Genomic DNA, 24,220 nt, shown 5'->3' on the forward strand with positions numbered 1-24,220 from the left:
CACTAATTTATTACAGCAGTGATTTTATTTATTTATAGTTTGGCTTGTCTCCAATGAAATATGTATAATTAATTACATTTGTTGTTTTCTAATTATAAGAATTTTACTACATGTTTATTACAGAAAATTTAGATCACACAGAAATGTACAAAGAAAAAGGTAAAAGTTATCTACGATTTTAAAGAGTACCTGGGCTTCCCAGCTGGCACAGTGGTTGAGAGTCCGCCTGCCGATGCAGGGGATACGAGTTCGTGCCCTGGTCTGGGAAGATCCCACGTGCTGCGGAGCGGCTGGGCCCGTGAGCCGTGGCCGCTGAGCCTGCGCGTCCGGAGCCTGTGCTCCGCAACGGGAGAGGTCACAGCAGTGAGAGGCCCGCGTACCACAAAAAAAAAAAAAAAAATAGTACCTAAGGTGGTTTACAACTGAGTTGGTATTATGGTTGTCAGTGAAAGTTATCTCCAATCAATCAATAATTTAATGTATCATTCGACATGTTAATTGAATGCTCAGGGCTACTTTCCTTCACGTTCCTTTGGGATCAGCACAGCTTCAGCAGTTGACCTGGGCTTTGCTGTTGGTAGATCGGTCTTTGCATCTTTCCCTTTTGCTCAGAGTAGGAGCAGTGTCAGGTTCAGCTGGGCATCTCCAGTGTCCAACAGTTTACAGGACAAAGAAGGCCAATCATTGGCAAATGATAGTTTGATGGAGGAAAGGGGCTTATCAAACGTGTGATAAAGCAGGGGATGGGAAGTAGAAGCATATAAAGGGCCTACATTTTGCTTTTCCTTTTCCCAGCAAGTTTGCTCGAGTTGACTTACTCATTTCATCTTAATGAAATTCAAGGTTACACTTGGCTACCAAAGCCAAGTTTCTTTTTTGGCTGCACACATTACCTGGGAAACTTGAGAGATAAAGAGCACCTTGTAGAATTTGAATGCCAGTTTTCACAGTAGAATTCTAGAAAAAATGCTTCCTAGCACACACAAAACAGAGCACTCTACAATTTTGTATTCCCACTATAACATGACTTGCTGTTACATTTGTCTGTATAAGACAGTGGATCAAACCAGGCAGCTGAAATATAGTCAGCTCTCCTGGGGAAGTCAGACAGGTGAATTAAACTAGACTGGATTAGAAATATTAATTGGAACCAGAGGTAGGTTCCACACTGGCAACCCATGAGCCAGATCCAGGCTGCAGAGGTATTCTGTTCGGCAACACAGTGTTAAAAAAAAAAAAAATTGTTTTTGAACCAATATGTAGAAATTGTGAGGGTTCACATAGGAACTGTGGTCCTAGTTCCTGCATGGCAGCAATTGCCTGGGACTGAGTGGCAGCTGCTTTTATCACCTTCATCTCCTTTATTTTCCTGGCTCCTGTGTGAATTCGAATTTACCACCCTTCATGAAGGGACTTCAGCGTTCAGAAAGTTTGGGGAATCCATTTACAAGAAGATTTGTGGTCTCTATTTCTGTCTGGTTGTCTTAAAGGTGGTTAAGTAGCTATGAAATTAAATAAACAAGCACAGGTCCTTAATTAGAGAGCATTCCCTTCAGATGGATTTTAGAAACACTAATAGCATTAAAAATGAGATTCTACCCTCAGCAAAGGGACCTTTCAGAAAGTAGACTGAAGCAATGACCAAGCATCCGTGATGCTGCAAAGATATAATTAATCATGCAGAGTGTTAATTATGTCCTGCAGAGGAAAGTGATTGTACTCTGCAACATACTTAATGTAACATTATGAGGAAGGAATGTGCCATTTAAAAAATACAGTTTTGTGACATTTTATCCTGCATAATTCTGAATTCTAATAGACCCTATTATGAGCTGATAGTTTTCCCTCTGACTTAATGCATTAGGAAGCTACTGTAGTGCAATCTCGTTAATGATTAACATTGAAATGACTTCATATTTCCTAGTTTTCTTAAATACCCCATGTCCAAAACTCAGAATATGCAAAAACTTTTCTCCTTGAATCATTAACTAAAAAGCTTGAAGCAATGCTGTCCTTTTTCTCCATATCCAACAAAAGAGTCTGTGGCCCAGGATCTGGAACACTCTGCTTTTCCTAGATCTTGTTCTAGAAGCTAATCTGTAAGTCTTTTTTTTTTTTTTTTTCTAATTTGTCAGTCAGAATACATTTCCCTCTCTAAACAAAGTTAGCTCTGGCTTTAGGGAACACCTGGTCCATCTGTAAGGTACCAAGTAACAGTTCCAAGCACACCAGCTTTGGCAAACCACATTTATAGTGTGTAGGCTGGGAGCCACTTTGGGAGGCCAACTGCTGGGATTTAAAACCTAACTCTGACACTAGCTGGGCGACCTGGAGCAAGTCACTTCAGGTCTCTGTGCCTCAGTTTTCATGTTGTGAGGTAGGGATAATAACAGTGCCTGCCCACAGAGTGATCAGGAAGATTAGATGCATCAATATGTGGAAAGCACTTGAAATAGCGCCATGCACATAGTAAGTGCCATTTTTTAGCCATAATTTTTTTTTTTTTTTAATTTTGTGGTACGCGGGCCTCTCACTGCTGTGGCCTCTCCCGCTGCGGAGCACAGGCGCCGGACGCGCAGGCTCCGCGGCCATGGCTCACGGGCCCAGCCGCTCCACGGCATGTGGGATCTTCCCGGACCAGGGCTCGAACTCATATCCCCTACACCGGCAGGCGGACTCTCAACCATTGCGCCACCAGGGAAGCCTAGCCATAATTATTATTAGCTGATGTTGGGACAGGCAAGAATGGAGTGAATACAAGGGAGAGATGCAGTGTCAACTGGTCCTTGGGTCTGTTTCACTTGGGTCACTGGGTTTTAAAATATTGAACTATTTTCCAGCATTTAAACAGTGTAAGAGTTTATATAATAATATAGATTTCTGGTTTCTTTGGAGTGATTGGACTGTCTACTCTGAACCCCACTTTGATGCAGGATTACCATCTCCTAGAGCTGAGTGGTAGCTGCTGCCTTTCGCCCCAGTCCCCACCACTCCTTACGACTTCCCCAACAATGAGGCCAAACACTGACTAGTGCCAGCCTAGTGCCATCCAGCTAGTGGTCTGTGACTCACTGAGGTGGGCTGTCACCCAGGGAGGTGACAGCAGCCAGATCGAATGGCAAAGACCTCAGAGTCTAGTTTAGACAGACAGAAAATGGTAGGAAAGTACAGTGCTGGCTGCAGTGCTACCCCTGTGAGGGCAAGGCCAGCTGCCAGAGGAGAACGGCCAGAGGCAGTAGGTGGAGGTCTGGACAGAGTTGGCGATAGCTAGCGCGGATGCAGGGAAGGGGTGTGGAGGTCTTAGGCAGAAGCCAGGCCTAAAGAAGCTGCCACACTGTGTGGGATACTGGGAGAGGCCCTGGGCTTTGGACAATTAAACAGAGACATGAAGACCGTGCGTGGGGTGTTTGATGGTGATCTGACTACTGCAAACAGAGCCAAAGCCTAGTTGACTGAAGGGCCTCGCCGGGAGCCTGCAGGTTTTAAGACACCTTTACTCTGACTTAACGATGTGAATGAACACATTTTCCTCCGGTCACCAGCCATTTAGTTGACCTCTTTTATGAGCTGCCTGTTCAAGTCCCTCAGTCTTCAGTGGACTGTTTTTCCATCTGTTGGCTCGGAGTGTCTTTTGGTCTCCAATGGGAATCTAATTCTTTCTCTGCTGATTTGAGAATCACGGCTCTGTAGGGCTGAGCGGGAGGGAGCTGAGTACATCTTAGAGAAAAGTACAAATGACATCTTCTTGTGTCTCTTTGCCTCTTTGCACCCAGGTCAACTACAGGCAAAGCATTGACCAGCTGAAGTACAGCTCTGTGACCAACACCCCTCAGATTGTTCAAGCCAAAATCAATGCCCAGCAACTGAGTCGCGTAAGTGACCTGCCCCTGCCCAGCTGGATATGGGGGACTTGTAATTGCTTGTAATTGCAGGGTCTGGACATCTGGTTCCCCAAAGATTTGACTTTCACCGATGGTGACATGTGTCCTGTTACAACCATGAGATGACTCTTTGTTTTAAATGTTTTATTATACAAAATTTCAAATACATTCAAAAGTAGAAAGAATATCATAATGAATCACCAGGTACCCATCACTCAGCTCAACTACTCTTAACTCATGGCCAGTCTTGCTTCTATATGCCCATCCACTTCCCCCCTCCATATTATTTTTGAAGAAAATCCTAAGTATTGTATAATTTAATCTATAAATTTTTTTAGTATGAATCTCTAAAAGATAAAAATAATTTAAACTGTATTTATACAATTTTAATATATCACACCAAAAAGCTAACAGCAATTCTTAACATCACCAACGTCCAGGTGGCATTCAGCATTCCAGCTGTCTCATAAGGTTATAATTTTTTTTTCTACAGTTTGTCTGAATCAAGCTCCAAATAAGGTCCACACTTTGTGACTGGTTGATATGTCTTCACGACTCTTTTCATCTTGAAGTTTTCCTCTTTATCACTTTTCTTTTCTTGCAAGTTGTTTGTTGATGAACTGTTTGTCCTACAACGTTTCCCACATCTGAGCTTTGCTGACTGCATCCCATTGTGGACTTCATGTATTCCTCTGGCCTCCAAATGCCTGTAACATAGTAGTTGGATCTGTAGGTTTGATCAGGTTCAGGTTTAATTTGGGGGCAAGACTGCTTCTCAGATGATTGCTGTGTTCTTCCACTGAGAATCATATAATGTCTGGTTGGCTGTTTCTGTGTGCGATTTAAGACGGCTTTTGTCCAACGGGGGCAGGCATTTGATAATTACTCTTTGAGTATCTACCCTGCACACAGCAAGAGGTTCAGAACTGCAGCAAGTTAAAAAAAACAAGTTTCCTACCCTCAAGTGCTTCAGAGGACAGTGGGTGAGGTAGCCACAGGGAAATCTTTTGCAAACTCGTAACTTTGAGCATGCCTTTGAGTTGTCTGACTTTTCATTTGGTCTTCAATCTGTTAATTTAAAACACTCCTAAAATTACAGGCTTCCTTGTAAAAGGCCTCTTCCGGAAACTCCTTCTCGGCTACAGGCCTACAAAAAGAAAGTGAAGAGAGTGTTCTCTCCAAAGTTCTCCTTCTGCCCATGGAAAAACCATGCACTTACCCTGCAGGTTTATTTTAAATCCAACAGGTGAATTACCGTGCTGACTATGAGAAAAATAAGTTGAATTACACATTGCCACGGGACGTACCTCAGCTGGTGAAGGCCAGAACCAATGCCGAATTGTTTAGTGAGGTAAGCAAGCAGCATGGGTGAGAGCCTGGTGAGGGTTATGCACAGACGTGAAGATGAAGATGCAAGGATGGTCCAGCAAAACAGGGACCAGGGGCCATTCTGTCCACGGAGAGGTTCATCAGAGGCACCCATCAGGTTATAATTTTGAATTTTGCCGTCTCATGGCATGTGGTAGTTGACGGGGCTAAATTGATCATAGCAATTGAATTCTCACTGTATATGCACATGTATGATGTGTGCTGGGACACACACACACACACACACACACACACACATATATATATCCATCTAAATCACTTTTCTGTACACTTGAAACTGGCACAACATCATAAATTAACTATACTTCAATAAAACAAATAAATAAGAAGGAATAACCTTTTCCGTATGCTTATTCTGTGCTGGCCACCGAATAGGCACTTTACATATGGAATTATTCAGTTGCTATAACCCCTTGGAGGCATTTACTACAGAGACACAGTTGGTGGCACGGGCTTTGGTGTCAGATAGACAGAGAGAGTCAGGTGTTACTACCGTGACAATAATAAAAACTTACATCCGTGTTGCACCTTACATGCTTAGGTTATCTGTTTTCGCGTATACGATTCATTCTCACAGCCACCCTGAGACAGATAATATAATATTATTTTTTCAAATGGTAAACTGAGGCCCAAAGAGGTAAAGTGATTTGTCCAAGGTCACATGATCAGGAAAAAACAGTGCTAGGATAAACCCATGGGTCTTCTCTTTGCCCCCTCCCATTAGCACTGCCCCGCATGACCCGACAGTGAGGGAATCAACTGTGTTCATAAATGACGTTATCACTTTGATAACAGCCAGAATTCTGGTCTGTAAACAGAAGAAGACTTTGTTATTGAAAAAACAAAATTCTGTTCAACTTTTGGCAGGACTCTGGAGAGCTTACTCCCATTCACCTGTGTTCTTGTTTGTCAGGTTAAGTACAAAGAAGGCTGGGAGAAGACAAAGGGGAAGGGATTTGAGATGAAGCTGGATGCCATGTCTCTGCTGGCCGCCAAAGCCTCCGGAGAGCTTGCTAGCAACGTAGGTTTTCTCTCATTAACTCAGACATGCGTAAGAAATTGTTCCAGTGAAACGTCAGCGGTCCTGCAGAAAAAAATAATGACTGTTAACATTGTAAACGTCGCTATACTTTAATCTTCCACTGGGTTCGAGAAAGACTGGGAGGTGTTTTATGAGACTTGTTCCCCTTGCACTTGTTAAACCACAGCCCCTTAGATGGCAAAGTTTCTCTCTCACAGTCGACTTTCCTCGTTCTCTCAAGATTAAATACAAAGAAGATTATGAAAAAGCAAAAGGCAAAGTCCTGGGAACTACAGACACGAGGCTTCTGCACTCCCTGCAGGTTGCCAAGATGAGCAGTGAGGTAAATGCTTTTCTACTCCCCAAACCTTCACTTAGAGCGGTGCTGCTCTGAAAGTTTTTCCCCGGCCTGCTTCACCGGAGACTGTTATTTTTTTCCACTTCCACTGATAATTTCTTTCCTGGCTTACATGAGAAGTGTCTTCTCTTTCTTTATTTTGGCAAAAGATACTGTTCTTTTAAAGTAGATGAGAAGCATGTGGTCCCTAAGGGTGACTGGCATCTACCGTTCATGGTTCAAGATGATCGGCCACATCTATTCACTCTGCGGACGTTTACTAAACAGCTACTCGGAGTGAGATACTGTGTGAGACACTGGGGCCCTGAGAACAAACAACACATAACCGGTTCCTCCCTAATGGAGCTTAATTCTACTGGGAGAGTTAGACAGGAAGCATCCTGTTTATTGAGGTGATGTCCTGGATGGATCCTCTCGTCCGAACACAGGGGATATTCAAAAAGTTTAGCCACCAACTGGGGCATCCAGGCTCCAGCCACTCAAAATGACACTGCTTGTAAACAACTGTAATGGCTGGAGGTTAACCTTGGTAAATGTCACTTACCAGAAGCCTCTGGGGAAGGAAAGTTCTGCCAGGAGGTCAGACTTGGTTTCTAATTAAGACTTCGTTGTCAATGCCGAACAGGCAAAAAGGAAGCACGGGCATTGGGTTTCTGCTTTACTGTGGCCTGCTCTAAGCTGCGAGGTCAGCGTATGCCGCTTTGATGATGCAGTCAGATATCATTATCTAATGAGTCCTTAATGACCCAGGGCTTGAAACAGAATAAGAGTGTTGGCATCTGGGTCACCGTTTTGGTTGTGCCTACAGAACAAGCCCTATGATGTGCATAGTCATGAAGCATTTGGCTTCAGTTTAGACAGACAACAAATTGGTATTTCCTATTTGCAGTTGGAGCAAATGGGGCCAAAAAAGATGGACTTGTCCAAAGTCATATAGCAGTCAGTGGTGGTGGTGGAGGAGTGGAGAATTAGACCCTAGAACTCTTACTTACTGGCACCATGCTGCTTCTACTGTACCACCTTTCCTCACTGTCACACCATCACCAAACCACCATCATTATCACCATCATCACCAGAAACACCATCACCACCACCATCACACCATCCATTCTCATTGCTAACATTTATCAAGTGTTAGCTATATGCCATCCCTGCGCTAAGTGGGTTTGAGCTACTATTTTGTTTACTTATCACAATAGCCCTCCAAGGAACATGAGCCATTAGAGAGGTAATGTGACTTTCCAGAGGTCATCTAGCTGACAAAGGGCTGATCAGATTTGAACTCAAGCTTGGCTGGCCCTGGAGCCCAAGCTTTGTTATTTTGCCTCTTAAAGTTTCTACAGAAACCATGGGTAGAGTGTTCTCTTCCTGGAGCAACTTGGGAAAAAAAGAGTTAGGAGGCATTCCTCCCAGAGACAAAGTAGTGTGAAACCTCAGTTTCCAGGTGCCACCACCTTACAGAGCCAAGACTTGGGTCACATCCTTTGGACAGACAGGTGCCATTGTCCAGAGGGCCAATTCCTCATGGAAACCTGGCCTTCTTTCCTGTGTTTTCACATCACTCCTGCCAAGGCAGGCTTCAAGTAATACAGCGTGTTTTGGTGCATTCAAGGTTGAATACAAGAAAGGCTTCGAAAAGAGTAAGACCCACCTTCACCTGCCCATGGACATGGTCAGCATCAGGCATGCTAAGAAGGCCCAAGCTCTGGCCAGTGACCGGGACTACAGGAAAAAACTGCATGAATACACCGTGCTGCCTGAAGATATGAAGACTTGCTGGGCCAAGAAAGCCTATGGGCTCCAGAGTGAGGTGAGCCCTGGCTCTTTGCCAGTTCTCCCCACGCATCTCTTGCAGCTGGATACAGTGACAATTTCAGAGTGATTTAGAACCTGTGCATGAGTCTGTTAAGTGACTCAGAGGACTAAGAAGAATTTCTGGAGCTGTGCCAGGCCCAGGGAGGATGGATGGAGAAGTAGAGATAGAGAATGAGTCGAGACAGTGGAGCCTAGAGGGTGGAGGATTGGGACTCAAAGCTATTGCAAAAGTCAAGATGTGCTGGTAATGGGATGAGCAAAGAGGAAGCAAGTGTTGAACATGGTAAATCTGGTAAATGTTAAAAAGTAAATCTGGGAAGTGTAGCAGGTTGGCAGATAAGACCCTTAGGCAAAAAGTCTGAAAAGCCCTCTTTTGGGTCAGGCAGCGGTGTTTCAGAGTTAAGGTAGAACAGCATCTTCTGATTACAAGGTGAGCCAGTGGCTTCAGCCCCAAGCAGAGTTCTGCCCGACTGTAACAGAGTGGAGAGCAGCTCTTCCACAGAGACAAATACAGGATCGAGGGCTTTCCTAACTCGCCCGTTAACTTTGCCCCATCCGCATCCATGTGTCTGATGAGAGCTTGGTTTTTCTCTTGCAGCTGCAGTACAAGGCCGACCTCTCGTGGATGAAAGGAGTCGGGTGGCTGACCGAAGGCAGTCTCAATCTGGAGCAGGCCAAGCAGGCTGGACAGCTGGTCAGCGAGGTAACCTGAGCCCAGGCCCCCAGCTTCCGGTCCTTCTCAGCCCAAGTCACCACCGAGAGCCACCTTTCCCTCTGATTCCTCCCCCATCCCCAGCCTTATTTTGAGTGAGACTCAGAAGAGTACTTCTTCATTTTGCACGCATAGCACACCCTGAACTAACTTTCATACCCTTAAGCTTCCCAGGGAGGTATTTGTAAGAAGCCAACTAAAAGTAGTTGTTGGATCCAGAGCCTCATTCAGAACGGTTGTGATATACAATTAGTCACGTAGGAAACATGTTTGTTCTGTAAGAAGTGTGTAGTTCCTTCTGAATCAGAGAATCTGGTGTTTGGAGGTCAGCATTCTCATTGTGCGTGTGCCTTAAACTCACTGCAGACTTCGGGCAAGTCACTCAACACTTCCGATCCTCTTTCTCGGCCTTCCCTGGTGGCGCAGCGGTTGAGAATCCGCCTGCCGATGCAGGAGACACGGGTTCGTGCCCCGGTCCGGGAGGATCCCACGTGCCGCGGAGCGGCTGGGCCCGTGAGCCATGGCCGCTGAGCCTGCATGTCCGGAGCCTGTGCTCCGGGACGGGAGAGGCCACAACAGTGAGAGGCCCGCGTACCGCAAAAAAAAAAAAAAAAAAAAAAAGAATATATCCGATCCTCTTTCTCTCTTATAAAAACGAGAAAGTTGGCAAGGATACTCTACAAAGCCCCTGTGGCTCCAAGCCTCTGCTTCTCTTTATACCGTGTAGAGCTGGCGTTGGCAGCAGGCAGAGGAGGACTTTTGAAGGACATTTCATTTGGAAATGGGGCTATTTCAGGAGATCCGTTTGGGATCTTCAGAGGGGTTTCTTATTTCGGTGCCAGGAAGGCTGAGTTGGCATTCCTCTTGCATATGGTAAGAATAGTGAGGATAACAGCTGCCATTTATGGACTGATAATAACTATGTAACCACTGCTATCATTCATTGATGACTTTGAGTGTATTACACACCTATTGTTCATTTATTGCGCACATTTCTTATTGCTATGTGCGTATGCACTAGTATATTCTATTAATATCCCCATTTGACATTTGCGAAAGGTGAGAGACAAAATCACATTTCAGTGAGTGGCAGACGGGATCCGTACCCAGTATTTTGGTCCAATGCCCCAGCTCTGGACTATTAAACAAAATTGAATCCCCAAAGCACGTTCTGTAATTTATTCTCATTTTCAAGTGTACCCATCCTTCTCTCAGACACAGACACACTGAAAGTTAGAGTGCATAAATAAGGGGGGTTCTCGTTACTTAATTTCAAGACCAACTGAAATCCAGGTGGAGCAAGCCAAACCCCATTTGACTCGGATGGGGTGCAGTAAGGGGACCTTCTGCCTTAGGAATGCCCGTTCCTGTCTCACTTCCTGTACTGACTAATTTTCAAGCTCCTCAAGGGGCAGGAAGGTATCCTTTCCTTTGCTTTTTTTTTTTTTTTTTTTTTTTTTCGGTAGGCGGGCCTCTCACCGCTGTGGCCTCTCCCGTTGCGGAGCACAGGCTCAGCGGCCATGGCTCACGGGCCCAGCTGCTCCGCGGCACATGGGATCTTCCCGGACCGGGGCACGAACCCGTGTCCCTTGCATCGACACGCGGACTCTCAACCACTGCGCCACCAGAGAAGCCCTCCTTTGCCTTTTTCATATCCCTGCTCTGCCCTGGGCAGGGTGGGTTCTTGGCTCCTTCCTACACACTTATGAGTTGACCAATGCAGAGGCTGGGGTGCCCAGGAATTTCCAGCCATGGGAGGGGCCCTGTGACTTCCTTCAATTATGTAGTGAAGGAGTTTTCCCATTCAACACACTGGAATGAGAAAGAAAAAGTACAAGTCTCTTTGGAATATTTTTTCTAGATTTTTTTTTTTTTCCCGGAGGGAGGAAATTTTAGAGTTTTCCATATTCCAATCCCTATTTTGGGTTCGACTGGTATCGACAGCGCTCTTGCTGACAGCACTGGGGGCTCTGCTCATCTCTGAGCTCCCCACCACGTGAAGCTTTGGCTTCCATAAGCCACTCTCAGCAGCTTCCTCTCCCAACGAATCTGGCAACTCCAATGGGAAAGCCAGAGGAACCAACCTCCGGGAAGCACAAGGAGTCCCCGTGGGGGGACAGACTTAGCACCTTCGAATTTTGCCAGTTGCATTGTGGCCGTGAGATGGCAACATGATGAAGACAAGCCCAGTGATCTGGACACGGAGAGCTGGGAGGGCAAATCCCACCTTGCCACCCACCCGCTGAATGTGACTCTTGGCGTTGCCCTTCGTGAGAGCCGATACTTCCTGGATCCCCCTGATGGCACCGTGAATAACAGTGATGGCGAGCATGGTGGACACTTACTGGGCCCAAGGACTCCACTCGTGGGAAGTGTGGCCCTGAAGCCTCCCCACCACCCTCAGGGAAGCCGCTTCTATTGTTTTCCACATTGTCCAGTCCAAGCCCGAGTGGCTCGGCTGATCCAGTGATGTGCCCAAGGCCGTGAAGCCGAAAATAGGTAGAGGGGGGACTTGGACCTTGGGACTCATGGTTGTAAAGTCCAAGTTCCCTCCGCCTGGCTCTCCTACGTCAGATCTAGGTTTATAAAATGGATCCATCCCAGGGCTCATGGTAACATACAGGGTTCACTGAAGGGAATATTCGAGTCCCCATTCAGTAGTAGCAACTAAAACAAGCTCACCAGGGCTGGAAGTCTCAGGTCTGCATGGTCCTCTTTAAGCTATAGGACCAGCTGGAGCATCTCCCCCTGGGGAAATGCTTGGGTCCCAGAAGTTACGCGTGTGTATGCATGTGTGTGATGGTGGGGACAGCCCGATCCTAACGCTACGGGGTGCCTTTTCTTTGGAAACAGAAAAACTACAGGCAGAGGGTGGACGAGCTGAAGTTTACCAGTGTGGCCGACAGTTCCCAGATGGAGCACGCCAGGAAGAGCCAGGAGCTGCAGAGCGGGGTGAGTCCCAGGCTGCCCCTTCTCCACCGGGCTGCTGTGTCATGGGCCTGGGAACCTCTGGGGACAACAGCAGCTGCCGCCCATGCACGATCCAGGGACCGAAGAGCCTTTCCTTTAAATAGGCTGGACCCAGCTTTCTATGGGCTTCCAGGCCTCCCCGCCTCACCCACTAAACGTCTCCTCTGGTTGTCAAGGACAGGTGTCAACTGACATTATTCCTTTTCAGCTTTCAGTCTTTCCTGGTTCCTCCTTTCTTTCTCCTTCTTTTCTCTCTTATCAAAGACGCTATAATTCTGGAGCCAGGAGAGAGAAGGATAACATTTGCTTGTGGGATGTGTGCATTTCATGCCCACTCGAGCTCAAACGTGGAAGGGTGGGGCAACGAAACACCACATGTGTTGTTTATATGTTAGTGGTCAACAGCTGAACAGGTGTAGCTGCTACCATCTGGCCAGGACATTCCTACCTTTCCTTCCTAAAGATCCAGGTACACCTGCCAGAAAGCATGCAATCAACATAATGCAGAGTCAGCAGAAAGCCACTGCTTGGAAACTCAAGCTGGGGAGTGGGAGAGGGCGGAAGAGAGGAAGAGCGGGAGTGATGTGGTTTCCATAGAGAAGATGTTCACTCATGTTGCCTTTTTAGTTACTGTTCACTTTCCAGGTGTCACTACCTGTGGGAACATTAGGTCTGATTACGGGGTGCAGGTGACAGGGGCTGCTTCTTATTTTTCCCACCTGGGGAGTCTGTGCTCGTCTGAGCCCTCAGGTGGGTTATTTTCTGTGGCCATGGACACTGTGTATGGGAACAGCTTGGGGAAGTCGACGCCTCCTCAAGGGAAAGGTGTGAAAACGAAAACATTAGAGGGGTTCTCAGGTTGGCCCCCTGGCTACATTCTCCTCCCAGCTCCTCGCTGCTGCTGCTGCTTCCTGCATCACCTCTTCTGCTTTAAGCCTCGTTTCCTGCACGCTGCCAGCAGCATCTGGTCTGGTTGGTCTGGTAATGGACTTTCCAGGTAAGACACGGAGAGCTGAGCGGCCAGCCACCTCTTCCCTTGCCTCCTGCTCCTGACCCAGTGCTCTCTCCCAACAGGTGGCCTACAAGGCAGGGCACGAGCAGTCTGTCCATCAGTACAGCATCAGCAAAGACGAGCCTTTCTTCCTACAGGCCCAAGCCAACGCTGCCAATCTCAGTGAGGTACAGCCAGAGGGAGCGAGCCACCCGGGGCTCCGCGTCCCGGCGTGTAGGCGCCTGGTCCACAAAAACCCACCGGCCGTTTTGGTGTGTCTGTGTCAGCTGAGGCTGCATACATCTGGTCACTGTAAACAGCTCGTGACCAGTATTTTAGGGGGAGGGAAGGCCAGCCTTTGGTAGGAATGAGCTGGTGGGAGATTTGAACCCCTGACTATATGATGGGGTAGGAGGAAGTGGTTATTCCGGGACTGGAGTTAAAACAGCGTACGAGGGGAGTAAATAAGAGCTCAGACATTAGCTTCAAACTGCCTGGGTTTGATCCTTGTCTCTAACACGTACTAGGTGTGTAGCCTGAACCAATTTCTTTGCTGTTGGTTGTCCCCTCCACGTTAGTTGCGAGCTGATATATGGAAAACACTCAGAGGAGTGTTCACAGGGCAGTTATTCCTTAGACACGAAAGCTTGCACAGTTCCAACTTTCCTTCTCTGTCTTCTAAGGAGGGGCCTTCCTTGGCTCTTCTGCTTGGCTCCCAGGTCTTTAGGGCCCTGATCCGAGGAATGGGTAGAGGGGAGAATTAGAAGGAGCAACAGAAGCTAAACTGATTCACACACAGAAATGGAGGGAGCCTTCCAGAAGAAAGAACTTGAAATCTGGAGGTGGAGGGCAGGACAGAAAATGGGAGGAACAAAGAAAACACCCACATGGACTAGAGGCTGGGCTCGGAAAGAAAACGGGGTGCACTGGAGCAGCTGCTGGGCTGGTGGGGTGTGTGGACAGAGATGGAGAACAGAATTTTCAGAAATGCTGCTGTGTGTTGTGCAATGTTATTTCACCCATGACAAGTCATTGAGGCTTCCGTGAAGACACCTAGTATTTTCCAAGTCTTCCGGAGTTCAGTTTCTGCCTCTTTTGGCCGAAGCCCTATGTGGCACGAGGCCTTAAGGCAGGAACAAGAAGGCCTGGTTGTATTCAGGTTACAGGTTTCTCTGGCTCTCAGGGTTTCTATGGAAGGATGTACTAGGTGTTTCCCTCTTGGAGAGGTCACTAAAGAGTCTAAGAGACTCTCACATGAGGATGATGATCTCTTTTCTCCTAAATCCCCTTAGAAACTGTATAAGAGCAGCTGGGAAGTGCAGAAGGTGAAAGGGTTTGAGCTGCGTCTTGACTCCTTGGCCTTCCTGGCAGCCAAAGCCAAGAGGGACCTGGCCAGTGAGGTAAGCCAGTCCCCAACTTGTACTCGACACCACGAATCCCGACATTTACATCTGGGAGAGTCTGAAAGTGTCCTGGCAGGTTTTTAGTCTCTCTGAGCCTCAGGGTTCTAATGTGTAAAATGGAGATAAATGTGACCACCTTGCAGTGAGACAATCATGTAAGTGTCTAGCACACTGCCTTCTGCACACTGGTTTTTGGTTAAGTTGTAACTGTTATTATGAGCCCGTAGTCGTGTGAGTGGTAATCCAAGTCACTCATTTTACAGATAAACTGATCCCAGAGACGTTGCATGACTTTCTAAGGTTGTAGAGGCCTGCTGATGGCTAAGAGTACAGGCTCTGGTGTCGGATAGACTTGGGATAAAATCCCAACTCCATCACCTACTAGTTTGTGATTTGGGGCAGGTTGTTTAACCTTTCAAAATCTCAGTTAACTCATGGGTAAATTGGTAATTGCAAAATGGTTATGAGGAAATGAAATGAATTGATGTATGTATGTTAAGTGTTCTGTAGTCCAGTGCTGTCTGTTATGAGTCTGATGTGAGATAAGGAGCCTAGGACAGAATGTGAGTCAAACTCTGCTTCCTTCATCAAGAAAGTCTTGCTTCCAAAAAAACCCCCAATATATATACATGTATATATATTCTGTATCTACTGTGTGTATATATATACAGAAAATATATCCGTAAATGTGTATAGATATCAGCTGAACTAAACAGTGGACAGTGGCTTGGCAATGTGGTTGATTTCCGTTATGACACAAGCCCCTCATCTTATCAACTGGTAACATTTTACAAACCAGCACTTGTCTTCAGATGTACTTTGAGTGACACAGATTTATACCATGCCTGGCTCATTTTAAGTGTTCAATAAATTGTGGCAGATATTGATACCGTTGTTCTTGCTGGCAGATTTGAGAGTAGAGCCCAAGTCTCCTGATGGCCACGGTAATGATGATGTTGAAATGATGCCACACACCAGTATTCTGTTACAGTTTCATTACTTTTGGCCTAGTGCTTTTTCAGGCCACTGTGCTCCCTTTTGCTCCCCATAACTCCTAAATATTTCTATGTACCTCAGTTGTCTTTAATTTGAGCTTCTTTCTGAAACAGCAGTTGTATTTTAGATATTCCATGTCTTTTTCATTTTGTGATAACTTTCTCTTTATAATATTCTCACTGTTACCAAAAAAGATTATAAAGTGGCTTTCATGAAAGCAACAGGCCACTTAAAAATAAACCCAGAAAGAGTAATCTCAAATAATATAGAGACAAGATAGAATTTCACGAGGAAATTGAGAAGACTGTTCTATAGCTGAATTTTCAGTTTAGCTCTGAGCTTTCTGGCAGTCCAGGTGTAAAAGGAAATAATGAGTAGTGATATTTTTTTTTTCCACTGTTTGATCAAAGGAAATACATCAGTTGTTCTAAGGAGGGAAGCTTTTTATGACACTAATTCTGATAGGATTCTGTTGTATGGCTTCGTTTTCACTTTCTTGCATGGCTTGATACTTAATTCCTTTAGGAGATGCTAATGCACCCCTGCTCTCTTCCTCTCATTTAGGTGAAGTACAAGGAGAACTATGAAAAGTCCAGAGGGAAACTCATTGGGGCTAAGGGTGCCCAGGGGGATTTGCAAATGAGCCACTCACTGCAAGTGTCCAAGCTGCAGAGTGAACTGGAGTACAAGAAGGGATTCGAGGGCACCAAATCCCAGTGCCACGTCCCCCTGGACATGATCCACCTCGTGCATGCCCGCAAGGCTCAGCACTTAGCCACAGACATAGGCTACAAGACGGCATCCCACCACTTTACAGCTTTGCCCACAGACATGAAGGTGGAATGGGCCAAGAAGGCTTACGGTTTACAGAGTGACGTAAGCTCTGTGTGTGCGTTTATGTGTGTGTCTGTGCTGGTGTTGGTGGCAGGGTTCTCCCAAACCCTTCAGGACATCGTCTATTCTCTGAGATACCTGTTTCTGGATCCCTAAGTGGAAACTTTTTAGCTTCCTAGTGCTTTAACTTTTACTCAAACTATGCCCATTTTGGATTCTATACTACCAAAAAAAAAAAAAAAAAATCATACAGCTACTCCTTTCTTCTTGGAATTCTGATCTACATATGTTTTCTGTATTTCTTTTTCTTGCAGGGCGGTGGTGACGGTGGGGTGGGAGGCATGTATTTGTGACCTTCTTAACTGTGGCCAGCTCTGGGAGAGCATCCCTGGTACTAATTCTAACATCGGTAGTCCCCCATTTTTAGAAAGGGCCCCTTACTAATCGTCAACAACCCTCTCCCCTTTCTCGTCATATTCTTTCATCTTCGGTTGACTCTTGCAAGAGAAAGTGGGTGAACCGAACAGGCAGGTCAGTTGCAACCAGACTGTCACACGTGGGCGTGGGGTGGAGGCAGCGCAGACACACCCTTCCAGGTAGAGCTCTTTCCGGATCGAGAGGCGATATGCTAGTTTTAGAGACGTGTCCATTTAAGTGGTTTTCCATTAAAAGTACTCCTTCAATGACAAGGGAAAAAAATGAGAAATACCCCCCCCCCCCGCCCCGCACCGAGCTTCCTAAGAAGGAATTGGCACCGTGGGAAGCCTCGAATGTCTTGTGATATACCCTCAAATAGCTCCCCACCTGGGTTCTGTTGTGAATTCTCATTTTCTTCTCCCCTGCATGTCACTTTAAACAAGAAACCAGGGAAGGCAGACAACGAGAGGACGGGCTTCTTCCGGAGGTCTGCGCGGCCTGTAATGAGGGATGCGGCTCATTTGGCTCCGGCGGCCCCACCCCCAATAGTGTCGGGCGGGGCCAAATGCGCCGGCCTCCGGGCGGCTCCAATTAAACGGGAAATTAATTTGCATTTTGGAGCCCTACCTGTGACTGTGCAGAAATAGATAAGACAAAAGTGGCATCTAATTTGACTCAGCTGGCACCACGGCGACATCGAGGAGCCGTTGACAGCCCTTTAAATGTCCGCACACCAACAATGGCCTGCCTTTTTTTTTTCTTTCCTTTCTCCTTTGTCAGAACCAATACAGGGCAGATGTGAAGTGGATGAAAGGCACGGGCTGGGTCGCCACCGGGTCATTAAATGTGGAGCAGGCGAAGGAGGCAGGAGAACTCATTAGCGAGGTGAGATTCCCTGGCAGCGGGCAGCAGGCCTGGCTGCATTAGGCGTGCGGCATTTCTGTATAAAATTAAAATAATTTCCACTCAAAAGGCAAAGAAAAAGGCAAAGCTACATGAAAGGCCTCAAAACCCAGACTAAGGCTGGTAATTAGAGGGAAACTACATACCAAACACACCCCAGTAGGGGCCCAGAGAGCCCTGGCCAAAACAAAGTGGGTGACAAATGATATTATGAATAATAATGACAATCAAACAGAGCTCAATTGCTACCCACCAACTTACCTTTTTAATGAAGCAACACGGAACAGATGATAAAAAGGTACATTTATTGCACCTAGAAAGCCCTTTTGTGACTTAACGCACATTTTCTCCCTCTTTCTTTCCGCAGCAGGCAGTGTAAACAGTTTTTGAATATTCCTGTGGTGTCGAACATGTGACACGGTTCTGGTTCTTTTTTGTTGGAGGGTCTCATTTCTATTTGAATCTCACTCCTGTCTACCTGCAGCCACCCTCGCTGGACCCGAAGGCTTATGAAAGGAGCCCTTTCCTTGCATTTTAGGGCAGCATGCTTGAGCAGATCTTTTAAAGATTAGATCAGGGTTTCTCAACCTTGTCCCTGTGGACGTTTTGATAATTCTGTGCTCTGGGGCTGTCCTGGGCCTTGTAGGATGTTTGGTGGCATCCCTGGCCTCTATGCACTAGATGCTAATGGTACCGTTTCCCATTATACACATCACTTAGACTTCGAGATGATTCCTTCATGCATTGAAGTCTGGCATCCAAGGGATCTTTTTGGAACCATTTTTCCCACGGTGGTCTTAATCTTCTACCACATTTTGCAAACTTATTCAGCAGATTTGCTTATCTTCCGTGCTTTGTACTAGTCCTCAAACTTCAGGAAGGCAAGACATCTTTCAGCAACTTTTCCCAACCATCTCATTCCAGGTTGGCACATTTCCAGGTTAGCGTCAAATTGGATTGGCCTCTAAATTTTCAGACAGAATGCCAGGCACCGTGAAAGAGCCACAAATGCACACACACACCTGTCATTTAAAGTAGAAGTTAGCAAACCTTTTTTTGTAAAGGACCTGATGGTAAATATTTTTCGTTTTGTGGGCCACACTTCTTCTGTTGTAACTGCTCACCTCTACCATTGTAGCATGATGCAGCCAGAGACAATACGTAAATGAACGAGCACGACTGTATTCTAATAAATCTTTATTTACAAAAACAATTGATGGGTCAAATTCAGCTGGATATTGAACCGTCTTCTTAAGACAACCCAGTATACAAATATGCAACCCAATAAATAAGGAAGTGTTTCTAAAATAATTGTTTGATTGGAGAAAAGATATACTTCATAATTCCATTAAGATAGCCACTGTTTTCAGTCTACTGGAACTTTAATTTTAAAAATAAAGGAATGAATTGAAGCATACTTTTCAGAATACTTCAAAATTGGGTATCTAGGACTTTGTTAGCATTTGAATTTCTTGTAATTTTTTTTGGTCTCTCTCAGTCTCTTTCAAACTGTATGATGACTCCTTTCAATAATAGCGCCCTTTTTCTTATAACATTTATAGAATTATTGTGCATGTTAACTGAACCGGTTTCTAAAGTGATTAGATAATGGAGAGTCACTGACTTAAATGCAAGGGTTTTGACTCTGGTAATCTCTGCCCAATTCTTTTGTGGAAGGAAAATAGAAAGCTTCAACTGATAAATGTAACTGTGAGTGTTCTTTCTTGCTTGGGAGAACTAAAATACGTAAACAACTGCAAGACAGTATTAGAAGGCTGTATAAAAAATCCTTTACTAAGTGTGTATCCTCTAGTATTTTACTGGTATAACCTAATTTTGAGATGTTTTCTTTGCACCAGGTAGAAATACTTTAATGTTAATTGACATGAGGATATTCTTAAATTGAAACAAATATTAACCTGAAGGCACCTAGGATATAAAGATGGAGGAAGCCGAATAATAATTATGTTCACAAATTCACTCTAATCTCAAGCAACCTATGATTTTCTCTTTCAAATGGCATGAAAGAACAGCACAAAATTCACAGCTTTGATCTTTTTCTGCTCAACAGAAGAAGTACCGTCAGCATCCAGATGCTTTGAAGTTTACCAGTATTAAAGACACTCCGGAGATGGTCCAGGCCAGAATTAGTTACACCCAAGCAGTGGATGTAAGCGATAATGTATATACATTATGACTCTAAGAGTGGGCTCTTCTTTCAACCCTGCGATTGAAGCCGAGGGGTTCTTGCCTTGCTCCTTCCGTTGTTCTAAGGATGAAGGAGCTTCTTATCCTTTGCTGAGGCCCACCTTAGTGGCGGTGCTTCCTCATCAGGATGTAGATGGGGTGTCACCGCTGCTCTTAGGATGCCAAGGAGGGCTCCACCACCCCCACTGCCCCATGCTTTCACTGCTTCCCATTTGCACGTCTCCAGGATTTGTCTGTGGTCGAGGTCTTTTCCCCTCTCCTTTTGTTTTGAAGCATTGTTTTCAGAAATGGGACTTTTGGGCGAAATTCTCGGTAATTGTAACACCTAGGGATTAGAATGCTTAGGGCTTCTTGGGACACACGGCAGGAATTCTTGCTTTCCGAATTCTCCCAAAGACTTTGAAAAGGATTTGGGTCTTCTGATTTATGTACATTAGACTAACTTTCAAGCCATTTCCCATATTCCCTTTATAAAGTGAAGCCAAGATCTGGCCTTTTGCCCTCTCAGCGCAGGGTTCCTTGTAAACTAGACGGAATGATGAGGTCCTCTAAAAATTGGTGTTAAGACATGGATTAGCCCTGGTCGGCTGATTCTACTGAGAGGGGCCCCCAGGTCATCACACAGGGCGGACACGCCTTTTAAATATCTTCAGACCATTTAACTCGCCATGAGGGAAACTGACAAAACCTGGTGGGGAGGTGTTTCAAAATGTCTCCCTTGCTTCCCAATTGAACAAATTATTCCTGTTGTGCCTTATTCGACAGGCATTCTGAGATGGCTTGAGTGCCTGTCAGAGTACGTTATGGGATGATTTACAAACTTATGGGTTTAGAAATGTATAATTTCTTGACAATCACCCCTTCAGAAGCAAATCTAATTCCGAGAAACATAGATGGTCAAACAAGAACTTTTGTATGGAAAAAAAAAAAAAAAAAAAAGCTGCTTTTTTCCTTATCCTAACCAACTCTAGGGGGCACTGCTGTGATACGTAGAAACTTGGACACATCTAATGAGATTTGGGATGGAAAAGCCTGGTTTAGAAACTTTCTCTGGTGGCAGATGCCAACTCCCTGTGTCATTGCTAACTACTAGAATTATCATAAGCCCAGATAAGAGTTCTAGATGAATAGCACCCCAGACCCACCCAGGAAACGTTTATTAGCACAAGATTCCTTGAGATGGCGGGAGGGGAGGAGGGTAAGGTCCAGAGAAAATCTCGCCTGTGGAAGAGCCATTTTCTCTTGTGCCTGCTGAATTTTGATATCCTCTCCTAGCTTATAGTTAACAACAGAATTACTAGATGTTAACCAGCCATCATTTTCTCATTTGACACCCATCTCAGCAGTATGCCACAAGTGGAGTATTAACTGAGAGGAAAGTTTCAGCCTGTCATGTTCTGGGCTGGGAACTAGAACTCCGGAGGGAATGAAGTACATGTCACTGCGCTTAGCCGTACGAGCCAGGGAGAGGCAGGGCGCCCAAGATCTTGTCTCTATGCGGAGGTGGCAGCTGCAGTGCCCTCGTCTCCTGGAGTGTAACTTGGCTGATGGCTTGTAACTTGGCTGCGTGGGGGAGGTTTCTGGGTTTCATGCAAAACCTCTCTCCATCCACAGAGGTTATACAGGGAACAAGGAGAAAACATAAAGCATCGTTACACACAGACCGCAGATCTCCCTGAAGTCCTGCTGGCCAAGCTGAATGCCATGAATATCAGTGAGGTGAGGCTGATGGAATGGGGGTTGGTTTTAATTCCTGGAGGTCCAGGGACCTGCACAGTTGTACTGCATCCCAAGCTCAGAAGCGTCCTGTTCTTCCACACTTGGTTGAATGCTCTGCTGTCACCATGTTGAAATTTGTTAAGATTTAGGAACAAGGGGCCCTATGTTTTCCTTTGCATTGGGCCCTGCAAATTATGCAGCTGGTCCTGCAGAGGAGTCAGGCTATAAGGATGAGACTAGGAAAACTTACTTAGTGCAAAGGACATTTGTACTGAGGGGCTGGAATATGGGCGCATCAGAATGTAGGTGAAGACATCCAGCCAAAGAGAGACGTGGGAGACTTAACTCTTCCCTTGTATCATGCCTATCAGCCCCCGCTCTCCTCTTCTTCAGGAGAGACAGTCGCTCCTCTTTATTCTCCATCAGGAGCTGTGTACGCGCAGCCTCGTGCTTCCTCCTTTCCATCAGCTGCTGCTCAGAGCGATCTGGTTCTGACTCCAGAGCTCTTGCTTTTTTTTTTTTTTTTTTTTTTGCGGTACGCGGGCCTCTCACCGCCGTGGCCTCTCCCATTGCGGAGCACAGGCTCCGGACGCGCAGGCTCAGCGGCCATGGCTCACGGGCCCAGCCGCTCCGCGGCATGTGGGATCTTCCCGGACCGGGGCACGAACCCGTATCCCCTGCATCGGCAGGCGGATTCTCAACCACTGCGCCACCAGGGAAGCCCCAGAGCTCTTGCTTTTTAAACCCACCCCCATGGCTCTCCCCCCCACCCAGGGCTGGACATAAGGCAGGATCCAACTCTTTGTTGGTTTTTGCTAAGCCACAGTGATCTCTCACTGGGGGGAAAAAACTCCACAAGAAACCAGATTCTCGTTCCGATGATAGGAGTTCAGGAAACCCCCAGGTCACAGGAGGGTCTTTAGTGGTGCCCATCTTCTCGACAGACACGTTACAAGGAATCCTGGAGCAAACTTCGAGACGGTGGCTATAAGCTGAGATTGGATGCCATTCCGTTCCAGGCAGCAAAGGCTTCTGGTGAAATCATAAGTGATGTAAGCCTCCATCTCCAGTCCTAGGACCATGTTTAATACTCACCCATTTTTATTCCCTTTGTCCCTAACCCCTGCCTTCTTTTGCCTGTGGATAACATCCTCTGCTCTCCCAGCTGACTGTGAGAAAGGACATGCCTTACAACAACAGCAAAAATCCCGCAGCCAGGGTACAAAGCTGATGCTGGACTGTAAATATAGACCCCCGGCAGATGAAATGCACCCTCCACCAAGCGCTTTCCTAAAGCAAGTCCACGTGAAGAGACTGTTAACAATGTACCCACCTTCCTCCAGTGTGGGCGGCCCAAGCGCTCTCACGTCCTGCCATTTCATATCCCAGCCCTTTAGTCATTGGGAGGCTTGCATATGAAAGAATAGGCCTTTTGACGACTCCCGCGCCTTTTCTTTTAACTCGCCCGGTTACTGTCAAAAGAACAAAACATTTTCACCCAATACCCACCTCTTCCATTCCGTGTCCCTTGTCCCCGAGCTGTTACTCTCTCCTGCTCTCTTTCCCTTTAGTACAAATACAAAGAGGCATTTGAGAAAATGAAAGGGCAGATGCTCGGCTCCCGGAGCTTGGAAGATGATATCAGCCTTGCCCGTTCAGTGTACGCAAGCTCTCTGCAGAGCCAAGTAAGTGGGAGAGAACGCAGTGGAGCTGGGGGCCCGCCACCTAATGACGCGCAGCCGACAGATGTCCTGTGTCCTTCCCGTTGAGGGTATTGGCTCTGTCCTAGCTAGCTAGGTGGCGAGGTCAGGTCCCTTGGCCCCCCTGGGCTTCAGGTTCTTCCTCAGTCAAGTGAGAGATAGGACTACTTGACCCCTCAGCTCCCTTCCAGGCTGGACATTCTAGGATTTTGACCAGTGGCCACACATGGAGGCCCGTGGGCTGGATTTGGGCTGCAGAGGTGTTCTGTCGGGTCTGCAGAGCGAGTTAATTGCAAACCTTGCAAAACGGAAAACTTTACGTAAAAGTTTTAGACTTCTGTGCAGAAGGCAGACCTGGATTCCTCAAGGCTACTGTTGAAGTTGGTTACTGAGAGCCCCATTTAGAAGGGATCTGTACTCTCCTAGTCACGCAGCCAACCCCTCCTCCCCCGCTTCCTCCTTCACTCATTTATGCTACCTGTCTGGCTTCTGGTGGCATCTGAGTTTGTACCCCTTGATTTGATCTCCTGGATGCTGGCACGTGTATACGTGTGTATACAGTATACAGTATCTCCTTGTCCATATGTGAGTTGGCTACTGGCTGTGATGAAATCGAATATGTGTCCAACATGTAGCAGAGGACTAAACGTTTTACATGCAGTGTCTCATTTAATCATCAGCTTATTTCTAGGAGCATCACTTGTTCGTCCTGGTTACTGATAAGGAAACCTAGCCTCTGAGTGTCTCAATCCCTTGCCCAAGGTCAGCTTGCAAGGAGCAGACTAGAACGTGCAGCTAGCTCGCCATCACGTGCTCTTTCCACAGTTTCACACGTTCTCGTCTCTTTTGTTCTGCCTCAGTTTCCCTATTTCTAACACTTCTCTCCGCTTTTGGTACCGGGGT

At 46.3% G+C, this 24,220-nt stretch overlaps 1 protein-coding gene across 50 annotated transcripts in view; it reads left to right on the top strand.

Annotated features, from left to right (window-relative positions):
• The window catches only part of NRAP (nebulin related anchoring protein), a 70,800-nt gene that overhangs the window by 23,203 nt on the left and 23,377 nt on the right, over positions 1-24,220 (top strand). For 26 of the 50 annotated variants that reach the window (XM_067024613.1, XM_059054817.2, XM_067024618.1 and 23 more), the window contains 15 exons: positions 3,774-3,872; positions 5,128-5,232; positions 6,184-6,291; positions 6,533-6,634; positions 8,262-8,459; positions 9,063-9,167; positions 12,030-12,128; positions 13,221-13,325; positions 14,430-14,537; positions 16,101-16,412; positions 17,568-17,672; positions 19,762-19,860; positions 21,513-21,617; positions 22,562-22,669; positions 23,189-23,302. In XM_067024613.1, the coding sequence (XP_066880714.1) occupies positions 3,774-3,872; positions 5,128-5,232; positions 6,184-6,291; positions 6,533-6,634; positions 8,262-8,459; positions 9,063-9,167; positions 12,030-12,128; positions 13,221-13,325; positions 14,430-14,537; positions 16,101-16,412; positions 17,568-17,672; positions 19,762-19,860; positions 21,513-21,617; positions 22,562-22,669; positions 23,189-23,302 (1,872 nt within the window). The remainder of the gene's footprint in view (positions 1-3,773; positions 3,873-5,127; positions 5,233-6,183; positions 6,292-6,532; positions 6,635-8,261; positions 8,460-9,062; positions 9,168-12,029; positions 12,129-13,220; positions 13,326-14,429; positions 14,538-16,100; positions 16,413-17,567; positions 17,673-19,761; positions 19,861-21,512; positions 21,618-22,561; positions 22,670-23,188; positions 23,303-24,220) is intronic. The other 24 variants (XM_067024615.1, XM_067024636.1, XM_067024603.1 and 21 more) reach the window with 5 other exon arrangements.

This window comes from Kogia breviceps, chromosome 2, assembly GCF_026419965.1.
Source record: "Kogia breviceps isolate mKogBre1 chromosome 2, mKogBre1 haplotype 1, whole genome shotgun sequence".
Lineage (NCBI taxonomy): Eukaryota > Metazoa > Chordata > Mammalia > Artiodactyla > Physeteridae > Kogia > Kogia breviceps.